The sequence below is a fragment of the Theropithecus gelada genome, chromosome 5 (genome assembly GCF_003255815.1).
Source record: "Theropithecus gelada isolate Dixy chromosome 5, Tgel_1.0, whole genome shotgun sequence".
NCBI classification, from domain to species: Eukaryota; Metazoa; Chordata; class Mammalia; order Primates; family Cercopithecidae; genus Theropithecus; species Theropithecus gelada.
This window is the reverse complement of record NC_037672.1, coordinates 115,812,822-115,827,723: the sequence shown is the minus strand read 5'-3', so window position 1 is coordinate 115,827,723 and position 14,902 is coordinate 115,812,822. Positions and strand designations below refer to the sequence as shown.

The 14,902-nt window shown below is 33.6% G+C and overlaps 1 protein-coding gene across 1 annotated transcript in view; it reads left to right on the top strand.

Moving 5' to 3' along the window:
• Positions 1 to 14,902, top strand: part of PRSS12 (serine protease 12) — a 74,248-nt gene that overhangs the window by 37,982 nt on the left and 21,364 nt on the right. The window contains exons 7-8 of the mRNA XM_025386617.1: positions 2,000 to 2,196; positions 7,141 to 7,282. Of these exons, the coding sequence (XP_025242402.1) occupies positions 2,000 to 2,196; positions 7,141 to 7,282 (339 nt within the window). The remainder of the gene's footprint in view (positions 1 to 1,999; positions 2,197 to 7,140; positions 7,283 to 14,902) is intronic.

Genomic DNA, 14,902 nt, shown 5'->3' with positions numbered 1-14,902 from the left:
AAGTCATGTTAAACATATATTTTAAAATTTATAAAAGTAATGTAAAACCATTGGAAAATGATGAAAATAAAAAACTCCATATTTTTTTATCCTTATGCTATCATTATAATTTGGGTACATAACTTCATATCAGGTCTAGTAATGGACATGTAATTTTTATCCACATTTTTAACCTTATATTGCTATAGTCACAATTTTTAATGATAACAGTATCCATCAAGTTTTCATACTCTAATTTACTTAATATTAGGTTAGCTTAATTTTTCCTATGATAAGTAATGCTGTTATGAAGATACAATATTCATATAATTTCCCCCTATTTTGTCTTTTTTTGGGCAGAGAAGTTACTGTAATTTTTGGGTAAAAGGGTATAACAGCCAAATAAATACAATATACTGACAATTGATAAGAATTACTTAATAAATATCACTTTATATTTAAGTGAATCTCTGTTAGACTGCCAACTATACTCTGTTTTCACAAATTTAGAGAGATTCATAAAATCATGTTATTTCTATTTATTTTCACATTTGGAGAGATTCATAATTCCTGCTATTTCTATTTTTCACATTTTTTTCCTTATTAATGAAAACACTTGACACTGATTTTTTCTTCATATTTTATTTTGTTTCACAAATCTATGCAGAGTATTCACATTAGTTTTAAAAATATTCCCAATAATGTGTGTAAAAAGCTCTAAATGATTGTGTTAGAAGGCAGTCAAAGCATGTGCTACATTTGTTTCTGTTTACAGAGGAATTTTTGAAAGAGAATATTCTTTTGTAATGAGAAAAAGTAAACTTTGGGTTTCTTTGTATAAATGCAATTCCAAAATAAAATGACTTCCTGTTATCTGTTACGTAGTTGCTATGGATAGATAATAATCTAATGTATTTTGTGAAAAAATGGTCTATAAGTTAAAAGTGAACAATATGCGATTTAGGCTTATTACTTTTCTAGCCAAGGCTTGATTAGTCAGCAGTAGAAGGAAGAAAAGCCATAGAATGATTAAAAAGCTTCATTGTTTTAATTTTTTAAAATATTCATTTTGTCAAATAAATTTAATAAATACTTGCATAGAAAAAAATGAAGAAAATTCATGTCAGATAGAAAGATCTCTTCGTATTCTTAGTACGAAATAATAAAAACATCAAGTAAGGGAATTATTATTATGAGTAAGAGTTGGATCTTACGGACTGTTAGAACTGAAAGATGTCTTAAAGATTTGTAAGCTTAGTGACTTCTGGAGGTTTGGATTTTATGGAACAAAAGGAAATAAAATTGGGAAGATGAAAGAAGGTGCAGATTTACTTAATTTCTAAGTTAAAAAAATTTCAGGTCTCTCCTATTTCTTCAGCATATATGTTTATTATACATTTAGGTTTTGTTTCTGTAGTGCAGTGTTACAAATAAACTCAATTGGAACACAAATATAATTGATAAAAATTTTTAAGGTTCAATTTGTATACCTTACGAAAAGCTAAGAATATTATAATTCTGATTTTGATGGGCTGAAATCTAAATTTAATCATAGATTAGGTATAGTGCTTGAGCAATCAGTGAACTAATCCACCCTTTTCATTTTGAAAGAGAGAAAACCAAAGAAAAGCTGCTGAAATCAAATGAGTTAGAGGGAGCATCAGAAGCAAAACGAGACAAGTGTTCTCGCTTTCTGGTCATAATTTCTGTGGTCAGGAATTTGAGATTGATCTCTTTGCATTCTCTCTGATTGGTTTTGTAGACAAAACACAAGAATGAATGGGGAAAAAGTATTAATTTCTCATTTGTTATTCATTGAAATAATCAAACGTTTTTAAGGTGATTAAAACATGTGATGGAGCAAACATAGCTCTAAACTGAGTCCCCAAGGTAGGAGAAAGAACAGATACTTACCCTCTGAAGTCATGTCACTGAGCTAGGTTGCCTGTGTTAAATGTTTTGTGGTTCCCTGAACCAAGATAGAGCAGTTCTACACACCGTGTTTATTTAATTGTCGCAGATATGGTAAACAAGCATCTGCCAACCATTTTGAAGAAAGCACAGGGCCCATATGGTTGGATGATGTCAGCTGCTCAGGGAAGGAAACCAGATTTCTTCAGTGTTCCAGGCGACAGTGGGGACAGCATGACTGCAGCCACCGCGAAGATGTTAGCATTGCCTGCTACCCTGGCAGCGAGGGACACAGGCTCTCTCTGGGTGAGGACTGACTGCAGCTCTCAAGTTTCCATCATTCAGTACCCTTGTACCTCTAACCACTGGCCTTAAATGTGAAGTATTTCTCATCTTTGGCTTTTTTGGGGGGTCTATTTCCCATAACTGTCTAATTTTCAGTAATTTTTATGCAGAGAAAAATAATCTTCTGAGTCTCTACACCAACATTATGAAATTTCTACCCCTAAGTTATTTTTCTTTACTTAGAAAATTAAGTTTCTCACTAAAAATGCTTACAATCATCTGTATCTGAAAAATGGAATAAAGAAGCTGCGGTATCTATTCCCCTTACTCCTTGATCACTTACTCTGATTTTCGTTTACCTTGAATTCTAGTGAGCTATTTGGGACAGGATTTAAAATAAGAATATTCTTCTCTCCCTGTCTCATGGTTCATTTCTTCTCTAGTCCTTGTCATTCATTGGTCACCAACCATCCATTGCTCTTTTAAGTTTCTCAGTGGTCTTCTAAGTGAATTAATTAAAGTTAATAGCTCACCCATCTTTCTAATGTAACTTATTATTTTAGAAACCCATCAGGGATCTCTGTTACTCTTCATTTATATTTTTTTAGACTTGTTGGATAAAAGGTAACTAGCTCTTCTAACTGTATTGAAACAATTATGGATAAAGATCCTCTTGAGAGTAGAGAGCAATTAAACATTCTTGATAAATTTCTTAATGTCTGGTGAGGAGGGCAGAATATAGATGAATGAAAAATACAGAGGGAAATAGTCAAAATACGTTGTAGTATGCTATCACAGCTTTATGTGTGTGTGTGTGTGAGAGAGAGTGAGTGTGTGTGTGTGTGTATGTGAATAGATGTTAAAATAGCCTTAGGTGGTCTTTTAACCTTGGATCGAATCAATTCCTTTGTATTCTCCTGTTTGGAGACTGTGAAGCTGAAATCTTCATATTATAAAATAACAAAACTTTTTTGAATCTCAGAGTATTAACCATATTACACACTTTAAATTTGTCAGAGTCTGTGGCTGATTCCTCATTGTACTTTACACTGTGAAAGCTTGGTGACACTGCATTAATCTAGCATTATACCAAGTAGAAATACATGTTTTTATTCCATCCCCTTCAGGCCATATTTCCATTTTTCTTTCTTTTCATTTTGTTTTCTTTTTCCTTTGCCCCTTCTTCTTATGAAAAATTTATGATCCTCCCAGGATTATGTGGTGGATGATTACATGTGGTTGAGGGAGATAGAACTTGTTTGCTGGAAATGGATTCTCTCACCCCCAGATAGCAGGTTTTGGAATCATGGGATGATCTACGCAAATATGCTCTGTGAGCTCCCAGTGACAAAATACTGTGTGACCTGAGTTCTCTGTAGGCCTGTCTTGTTAAATGCATCATATGGTTGGAATAACAAATCTTTTCAGTTCCCTTGAAAATCTTTTTAATTCTAGGACTCTAGATGTGTTTTTTCAAAATTTAAAAACCTGAGGGTGATAATTATTAATAAAACATATGATCATTATTATGAATCTCTTCGGTTCTAATCTCAGTAATGTGTCTATTAACTAAAGTCGTTTGTCTGAAGAACATTACGTCTGAGCCAAATATCCTTTTGGGATAGAATCATGTTACTATTTGTTCATTCATAGATCATTGCTTCCACCATTAAAAACTATATATTTAAAAGAGAAGCTTAGAGAAGGAGATAATGGAATAACGATATAAATAACAGCATTTCGGAAACAATGGAGATTTTTTACTTCTTTGGCACTGCAATGATGAGCTCTTGGACTATTGCTGTTTTCAGCTATTTGAAGGCTAATTTCTGGACCTTAACCTTATATGTCAAGGGAAACTTCTCAAAATTAGTTACAGCCCTATAGATACTCTTTTGGGTCTGTAGTGGGTGGAATGCTCAAAAGTAGTATTCTAGGTTAGTAAAAGTAATTCTAGTAAGAATGCAGTTGCTGCCTATGTGAGTTGGGAGAAATTTCTGGGATGGTAAAAATATGGATTTCTCATTTTAATATTACATTAATTCTTAAGCTCAGATTATTAAGTCCTGGCAAAGATTTCTTTCCCAGTGAGGTTGTTGCCTCTTACTCAATTTTACAGTATAAAATTAGGCTTAATTACATTAATTTATTTATTTATTGAGACTGAGTCTCACTCTGTCACCCAGGCTGGAGTGCAGTGGCACAATCTCAGCTCACTGCAACCTCCATCCCCTGGGTTCAAGGAATTCTCCTGCCTCAGCCTCCCGAGTAACTGGGATTACAGGCACCTGCCACCACGCCCAGCTAATATTTGTGTTTTTAGTAGAGACGGGGTTTTGCCATGTTGGCCAGGCTGGCCCCAAACTCCTGACCTCAGGTGATCTGCCTGCCTTGGCGCCCAAAGTGCTGGGATTACAGGCGTGAGTCACTGAGCCCAGCCTAAAATTAGGCTTTTAATGTGTATGTATGCATGTTAGAATTTATCTTTTTTTCTTTCTTTTTTTTTTTTTTTTTTTTTTTGAGGCGGAGTCTTCACTCTGTCCCCCGGGCTGGAGTGCAGTGGCACCATCTCGGCTCACTGCAAGCTCCGCCTCCCGGGTTCGCGCCATTCTCCTGCCTCAGCCTCCCGAGTAGCTGGGACTACAGGCGCCCGCCACCGCGCCCGGCTAATTTTTTGTATTTTAGTAGAGACGGGGTTTCACCTTGTTAGCCAGGATGGTCTCGATCTCCTGACCTCGTGATCCGCCCGCCTCGGCCTCCCAAAGTGCGGGGATTACAGGCGTGAGCCACCGCGCCCGGCCTAGAATTTATGTTTTTTTCTAACAGACAGTATTATTTTCTAAAAATAATGTATTATGTTACCGGAAAAATTGAAGAAAACTACTGAAAGTCAACTTGAGATATATTTTAAAGATAACTGTATACCTATAGGATTGTTTAGGTTTCCCAAAAATTTTATCTATTTAAGATTTTAGAAATAAAACATGTTATGTGTTATTATTTCCATAACGACGCAAACTTAATAGTGACAACGTATGGATGGCATGACTTTTGTCATCCAATTTCTCTTCAAGAATTAAGAATTTAATGATTTTGTAGAATGAATGGCTAAAATTAGGTTCAGAAATATTTTATGCATTATTTTTACAAAGCCATGCAAGTTAGACTTTAAAAACACTTTATCATTTGTATTTTCAGAGTATATGAAAAAATACCTATAAAACTACCAGAATGGAACATGTAGGTCTAATTTCATGTGCAAATGTTTTCTTAATTTTGAACCAAATATCCAAAAATGTAAAAAGTGAAAACTTTAAGAAAAGAATTTCATTTGTTTGATTTTGGTATCTGAGGATCACTTTTTCACTTTCTGTTCTTGGAAAGAACTCCCGAATTTCAGATACATTAATAAGAAATATGAAGTTTCGATATTGTGTTTTATGACATAGCTAAAACTCCAAGTTTTTATTCAGCTAATAGTGAGCAGTGCATACATAGAGTTGGCACTCCATAAACATATGTGAGTTTGATTTTGCTATGTGATTCTGCTATATACTGCCTGTCCCATGAAGTGAACATGATTAGGGATAGACACTGGGGAGCCAGCAACTCTTGGGGCAACACAGAAGGATGGAGAAGTAAAAAATGGGTCAGAAGAATAAAAATAGAATGTGTCCATCTTGCTAACAATATTTTCTTTTAGTTAACCAATGTTGATTTAGTAACTTCACATATTGGTTTAAACATATATTAAATAATATATTGTCCATTACCTGCAGACTTCTACCTCCTTAGTTCTACTGATAATTTTACCATGCTTTATTGTATTCCCTAAATCCTTACCAATAAATTTTGGCCCTGAAGCTGGAGACCCTTCTAGTAACTAGGTAATCAGATGTGTGAGTGTTAGCTTGCTTGGGTTGCTGTAACAAAGTTCCACAGAGGTGGCTTAAACACAGGTATTTATTGTTTCACAGTTCTGGGGGCTAGGAGTCCACAATCAAATGTCAGTAGGGTTCATTCCTTCAAAAAGAACTGTGAGGGAATGGCTGTGTGAGAGAGAGATGCTCCGGGCCTCTCTCCTTAGCTTGTATATGGCAGTCCTCTCCCCATGTCTCTTCACATCATCCTCTTCATGTCCAAATTTCTCCATTTTATGGGAATACCAGCATATCTGATTAGGGCCCACCCTAATGACCTCACAATTCAACCCATGCAAGTCACAGTGAGGAGTTTCAATTCAACATCATAATTATTGGTGTGGTGATACGTGACACTTTACAAATCCCTTCATTTGTATTAACTTAGATAAATCTTAATTTGCTAGAGTTCAGTTTCTCAACTTTTAAGTCAGTAATTTTTGTGACTTAATTCTTTCCCTTAAAATCAATAGAAAGCCTTAGATGGAAATTGTCCCTATTTACTGCTTTCTTTTTTTTTTCTTTTTCTTTCTTTTTTTGCCTCCTCCAGCATTAGACTTCAATCAAGTTACCTAACTATGAATGCCAAGGTTGTGTCTGTTTCTATCTTCCTAAAAATCTTGACTTTGGAGTATAAACTTCTAGCTCTGTTCACGGATAAATGAACAGACATGAAGCAAAAACAACCTCAAGTTAATGTTCTTTTACTATTTAGAAGTAAGGTGTAATAAAGTAATTCATGGTTTTATAATGCCATTCATTCATTCAACAAACAGTGATTGCCTATCCTCTATATGCCAGGCACTGTTCCACAGTCTGGGGATACAAGGTTGAGCAAGGTGAGCACTTTGAATTCAAGGCTGCAAGAGACACTGCAAAAATGAATAAAATTTTTATTGATATATCTCCTCTCTCTCAAAAAAAGTATTTCCCATCTGATTTTATAGCTGATTTAAAAAGAACAATTGTGTTTTGTAGAGTCGCTCATGCTTTAGCATCAGTTTGCTGGTTTGGGCTGTTCTAATACTTTTGAATCATGACTTAGGTTTTCCTGTCAGACTGATGGATGGAGAAAATAAGAAAGAAGGACGAGTGGAAGTTTTTATCAATGGCCAGTGGGGAACAATCTGTGATGATGGATGGACTGATAAGGATGCAGCTGTGATCTGTCGTCAACTTGGCTATAAGTAAGGAAAACCTAATTATTTGGGATGGTTACTGATAAGCATATCTGAATTTTTAAATGCTTATTTTAATGAGTTACCTCTTACTTAAAACGAGCTTCTGTCATTCATTTGAAAATAGTGGCCGCATATTGTTTTGATCCAGAATTAAAAAGAAGTAATAAGTAGATCCTCTTCACATTTTTCTATCTTCTCACAAGAAATATGTCACATAAGAAATGTAGCTTTTTATCTAATAACAAAATCGTCTAATAACTCTGACTAGTCATAATACTGCTTGTATCAGCTGCTCTCAGTTAACCTTTTCTCTGTGATAAATATTTCAACATCGTAGCCTTTTAAGGGACTCTAGAGTTATTGAAATTACTGTTGGTTCTCATTTTTCTTGGTAGTTATAAAGTCGCTGTGGACACGGAATTAGCAAATGCTGAGCCATTGCTCCTAGAGCTGAGGTCACTGCTCTCCATTCTTGTTTCAGCTTTCATACTTGTAAACAGTTGTCCTTTTTTACGGTCTGTGTGGTGCCAAATATTTTTTTTTTTTTTTTCCATTTCTGTGCTTTCTTTGCTGATGACTTCACTGTTTAAAATGGCCCCCATTTGTAGTACCGAAGTGCTGTGTAGTGTTCCTAAGTGCAGAAAGGCTGTGATGTGACTTTGAGAGAAAATGCATGCATTAGATAAGCTTCACTCAGGCATGAGTTACAATAAGAACATGACACTAAATAGAATGTGAAAAGGACACGTGTTTACAATATGAAAGGAGGAAAAAAGAAGGCAGGTCATCTCCTGTTGGTTAGACTTCAGCTGGGTAATTTAAAATTTTACTTGGTTCTGCATATGTCATGAATGACTGTGAAAGCACCCTAAGTAATGATTTTGAAGTGACAAAAATATGGAAAATGTTATAATGCAGAGGGTTATAAATTTAAGATAATATATATAAATTGCCTAGCTCAGAGTAGATTACTAATAGTAATTTGGATTTAAAAATATATCCTTAATTGTATATCTGTGTGCATCTTAAATATTGAACAGTTCATATGGTTATTTTCTATAAATAATACACGTTTATTTTAAAAAGCATTTCTGTTTTAATGAAAGTTAAAATGTTGGGGGTAAACTTCAGCTGTGATCTGTCATCGGCTTGGCTATAAGTAAGGAAAACCTAATTATTTGGGATGGTTACTGATGAGCATATCTGAATTTTTAAATGCTTATTCTAAAGAGTTACTTCTTACTTAAAACGAGCTTCTGTCATTCCTTTGAAAATACTGGCCACATATTGATTTGATTTGATTGTTTCTGGTTACTCGACACTACTTCAATTTATGGCATAGTTTTGGACCCCGTTGCAATTCCAGTTGTCCTACGGCCAATTAACCCTTCATTTGTGATATAAATTTTCAATTTTCAGAATATGGGACAGTAAAGTAGGGAGAGTCTACATTAGATGTGAAAGTGAATTTAGTCAGTGATTAATTTTAAATATATTTTGTTCACTGTGTTTCTATCACTCCTTTTTCCATTTGAAAAAGAAATTACCTTCCCAATACATTTCCTCACCCAAAATCAGCCATTAAAAGATACTGCTCTTTAAGACTGGTTTCTTGGCCATATTTTAATTTTATTGTTTTGGTGGAGGTGATCCAAGAAGCCTAGTATTACCTTTGGAAATACAAAGGGAAGGATTGGCACCAAAGTTGATCTTCAAATTGTGTCTCAGCTAAGTTTAAGGAGAGAAAAATATCCTAAGCGTGTTCATCAAGCATCATCAATACACACATAATTGTGTGTTATTACTTGAATTTCTTTCTAAATTGTTGATTGCTTTTTATTTATCATCATTGATATAGTTTGGACATTTGTCCCCACCCAAATCTCATGTTGAGATGTAATCCATAATATTGGAGGTGGGATCTGGTGGGAGGTGTTTGGATCAAGGGCGCAGATCCCTCATGAATGGCTTAGGCCATCCCCTTGCTGATAAATGAGCTCATGCCCTGAGTTCACATGAGATCTGGTTGTTTAAAAGTGTATGGCACCCTTCCACCCTGCTTTCTGCTGCTACTTTTGCTGTGTGACTTGTCTGTTCCCCCTTCACTTTCTGCCATGATTGAAAACTCCCTGGGCTTCAGCAAAAGCCAAGCAGATGCCAGCACCAAGCTTCCTGTAAAGCCTGTAGCGCTATGAGCCAATTAAACCTCTTTTCTTTATAAATTACACAGTCACAGGTATTTCTTTATAGCAATGGAAGAATGGCCTAACACAATCATTTAGTCCATTTAGCATTTAACTCAAAAGTGAATTTAGCCTCATGTTAGGATGGCTATGATCAAAACAACAAAGAGTGGCAACTGTTAGTGAGGATGTGGAGAAACTGGAACCCTTATACACTGTTGGTGGGAATGTAGAATGGTACAGCCACTGTGGAAAATAATATGGAAACAGTATGGAAAATAGTTTCTTAAAAAGTTAAAAGTAGAACTACCATATGATCTAGATATCCCATTTTTGGGTATATGGCCGAAATAATTGAAATTAGAACATCAAAGAAATATGTGCACTCCCATGTTCAATGCAGCATTATTTGCAATAGCCAAGATATGGAAACAGCCTAAATGAGTGGATGAAGAAAACGTGGTATGCATATATATACAGTTACTGAAAGACAAATACTACATGATTCCACTTATATGATATATCTAAAATAGTCAAACTTATGGAAGCAGAAATAGAATGGTGGTTATCAGGGGTTGGGAGGAGAAGAAAATGGGAAATTATTTTTCAATGGATATAAAGTTTCTGTCATGCAAGATGAATAAGTTCTAAAGATCTACTGTACAATATAGTACCTATAGTTAATAATATGGTACTATATACTTCAAAATATGCTGAGGGTATAGATCTTATTTGTGTTCTTACCAAAACCAAATGAAAACCAAAACAGAACATAAAGAACAAAACAAACAAACAAACCTCAGAAAAGAACACAAGGAAATTTTTGGAGGTGAAGGATATATTTAGCACCTTGGTTGTGGTAATGGTATCACAGATACATGCATATGTCCAAACTGATGAAGATTTTTTATATCAATTATACCTCATTAAAGCAGAAAAAAGTGATTTTAGATGAGAAACACAATCTAGATTAAGTGAACAAAGTTTGTTGCAGCTTTCAATATTTCTGTAATACTTATCAATCAAGAAAAGCATCAAAAGACTTTATAATCGTGTTTTAAATAGTCTTATAAGTAATTCAGTAATTTAATGTTACCGTAACAAACTAGATAACATAATTTGCAATTTGCCATCAAATAGTATTTAAATGAGAATTGTTTAGCTATTTGAATAATCTAAATATACTTGCATATTTTTATAATTTCCCGCTGAGGGGAAATTGGATTTCATATAAGAACATATGTATATAAATAATTTTCATCATGTCTATTTTGAATCACAAAAAATATTTAATAAAGGGCTTATTTGTAGAAATGAATCCAGGAAACTCTGAAGCTGTTATAAGGTTTGAGCCTCATAAATAGGAATTTCAGAGATCTCTCCTCCAGCCAGTCCTTGGAAACACTGAGAATCAAAATAGTATTAGAAAGCCTTTTAATAATGGGAAAGACAGAAATGAGATAATAAAAAAGGAAATGTGAATGGTAACTAATACAGATCCGATTAAAGTGAACAGAAAGTAAAAGGCATTATTTAATGATGCATTACATAATGTCTGACAAAGTCTAGTATATGAGCATATTGTTTGTAGATTGTTGATAGAGAATGTGTTGAGATCAGTTAAATTCATTGAGATATACTAAGTAGTCATGATAGAAATTCCATTTTTACACTTTATGTGGATCCATTAGCATATGTTCCAGTATAACGTTGTTTTTGAACATATTTGTTAGCATATTAATCCTTAAAAAATTTTTAAAAATTGTATATTCTTACTGCTTTAGTAGAGATCTAAAATTAAGTATATCTGGTATCTATTTTACATTTAAATAGCTGCAAAGGACTTAATTTCTGGCATATTTGTATGACATTTGAATATAAAACAGTTACACCACTCTTAATTATATTCAGTAAAATATAAATATAGTAATTTGATTCTGCAATCCATTTTAAAAAAATACATGAACAAAAGATACTTCTTTGACCAGAAATTTTACAGTTTTTTATTCTCCTTGAAATCGTATTTTAAATTTTCTTCCCCCACAGAATCTCAATGTTATTATGCCTTAAAAATATGTGTGTATATGTATATACACACACATATATGCACACATACACATATACATATACACGTGTGTGCATATATACAGCTATACGCACACATATGTACATGGAGACAGAGAAAAATTATGCTAGGAAGTTTCAGGTGTCTCTAGATTTTGTAATTTCTAGTATACAACTGATAATAAATGACAAAAAATTTAATAAAATTATTAAATAATTATTAAACATAGAAAGTAAAAGTTTACCAAAGCTCTCATTTCTTAATTAGACCAATGGGTTGGGTTTGTGTTGCTTGGGTTAAGGAAGCTTCATTGCTATCATATATTTTGAATTTTTCTTTTGTCTACTTTAGAGGCTTTCAAACTTTGGAGGAATGCACTGTGGTAGGATTTGGAATGAGTGCAAGATACGCTTTTTGTGAAGTGAGAGAAGGGAAATTTTGAAAGAGAAGTTTGATCTTGATAGCAGCAAGATTATTTTTAAGAAAGAATATATGTGAAATTTGAGGATATAAAAATTGATTCCTTTAGAGCCTGTGTATCTCTTGGAAAGTTATTATCTACCAGGAGCACTTGACATCCAGTTTAAAGACTAGTTATTAGAAACCATTGTGTCATTGAAATTTTCAGCTATGAATTACTAGATTCAGTAAGCCCATGAGAAGCTTTTTTCTATGGATGGCAGAGTCCTTAATTGTCTAAAGAAAGAGTAGTCAAAAGAAAATATGTTAGATTTCACTATATCAATGAGAATTTCTTTAATCATGTGCTGTTATTAGTTAAAATGTTCTCTAATTTCAACTTATTGAGGTATCTAAAATGGTGCTTTTTTTTTAGTCTGTAAGTTGATCAGTTGCTAAGAAATGATGCTTTTGGTTTATTTAAATGAGTTAAATTTTATTTTCTGTATGTTTACTTCTACCTGCCATCTAGTTTTATGTTATTTATCATGCTTCATTTTCTGTTTTTTTGTGTGTGTGTAATCGTCTGATTTTTTGATTTGCACGATTAATTCAATTTTCAATTTTCATTTTTTCTCAGTGGTCTAGAAATTCAACATTCTTATTGTTTTTCTAGAAGTTCTTTTTAAATTTTTAGCAAGCATACTGAAACATATTTTCTTAATAATTTCAAAAATTATTATCTGTAACTTCCCCTTCCTGAAAAAGATAAAGACATTTAACATACTGTTGTTTACTTTCTACCTCCACCCATTCTCACCTCTGAAACTGCTGGGAATAATCTGAAATTTTTGTTTCCAAATTCTATTAATTTTTTATTGTCTTCAAATTATGCCAATTTGAACTTCAAATTTCTTTACATTATATCTACACATTATCAGCAATTATTTTTATTTTTAAAGAAGGTTAATAAACAACAGTCTTAACAATCTTATGCAATTTTGCCTAAGAAAAAGGAGAGACAATGCAAGTAAACATAGAGAACAGAAAAGAAATTTAAGCACAGATATATAGAAGGATAAACAAAAACCCTAGTAGATTAATAATACAGCTGGGCACGGCGGCTCATGCCTGTAATCCCAGCACTTTGGGAGGCTGAGGCGGGCAGATCTCTTAAGGCCAGGAGTTCAGGACCAGCCTGGCAACATGGTGAAACCCCGTCTCTACTAAAAATACAAAAATTAGCTGGCTGTGGTGGCTTATGCCTCTAATCCCAGCCACTTGGGAGGCTGAGGCAGGAGAATTGCTTGAACCAAGAAGGGAGAGGTTGCAGTAAGCCAAGATTGTGCCATTGCACTCCAGCCCTGGGCAACAGAGTGAGACTCCATCTCAAAAAAAAATAATAATAATAATATGAACTACTTTTAGCAAATACACTTGAAAATCTAGATGAAATGGATGATTATCTGGGAAACTATATTTTCAACAAAAACGTTATTATCAAAATTGATATAGGAGATAGAAAACCCAATTAGATTAATGGCTATGAAAGAAATGACTGATTTTTTTGCTGGACTTTTCACCAGTCCTTCAGACAGTTTCTGAATTGCATGAATTGTTGCAGAGCAAAGAAATGTATGGAAATCTTTCCATTCATTTTATGAAGCTAATTTAATTTGATTTCAAGACTAGGTAAGTAAACACAAAAAACAAAACTATACCTCAATCTAATGAATCTACATACAAAGTTATTTTGCTAACAAAATATTAGCAAATTTAATTCAACGATGTATTAGAAGAGCAATATATCACCAATAAGTGCAGTCTGTTGTAGGAATGTAAGAGTGATTCAAACTGAGGCATCCAATTAATGTAATTCAGTGTGTCACCCATAAATATACAACAATTTTAAAAATGATTAAACAAATATGATCATGTTAAAAATGTTGAAAAGTTATATGATAAAATCAATATTCCTTCCTGAAATCTCTTAGGAAGCTGAGAACAAAATTAAACTGCTTTAATTTTATATCACAAATAAGCATCAAATAGGAACAAAAGAGTGCCTGCCATTACTGCAATGACAGCATTGTCTGGAGGTTGCACTAAAGCATTAAGAATTGAGGTATCAGTATTGAAAAGGAAGGGTCAGAATATTTATATGAATAATATGATTGTTCACCTAGAAAACCCAAGAGAATCAACTGGAAAGAGACTAGAACTAGTGTTTATTAATGTAACAAGATAAAACATAAATACTTAAAAGGCAGTGGTCTGCCTGTGGGATAAGTAGAAAATAAAAAGAAAAAAAAAGATTTGTAGAAGTTACAAAAACTTTGTAAGAACTGAGACCTATGTGAAACACCTAAGTCTTTACTAAAGCTAGAAGACCTTATCAATGAAGAGACATACCGCAATCCTGAATGTGAAGACAAAATAGAAATAAATTTATACATCAAATACTATGCTAGTAAAAATCTTTCATTTTTCTTGGTGTGCATGTGGGATGGGGAGGGTGATTTGACTTCCAAATTCATCTGAAATCCAATCCATGTGGTACTGGCACAGGAATAGTTAAAGAGGTCAGTGACATTGCAGCAGTGGCTATCAACCTTGGTTGTAGATTGAAATCATTTTGGAACTTAAAAAAGTACTATTCATTCTACTTTGATTCAAAGTGAGGTAAGGTTTAGGTTTTGCTATATTTTAAGTGTTTTCAAAGGCAATTCTCATGGGGAGCTAAGGTTGTGAATTACTGAACTATAAAGACCAAGAAATGGCTTGTGCACACATAGCTTGATAAATAAGAAAGCCTTTCAAATCAGCTGATTATTGGGACAACTACTTTAGGGACAAAAATAAAGCTAGATTTCTTATTAACATTAAACAGAAATAAATTTCAGACAGACAAGAACTGTGATATACAATAAATACATAAAATTAAAAAAGAATAATACAATAAATAATATAGTTAGTTAA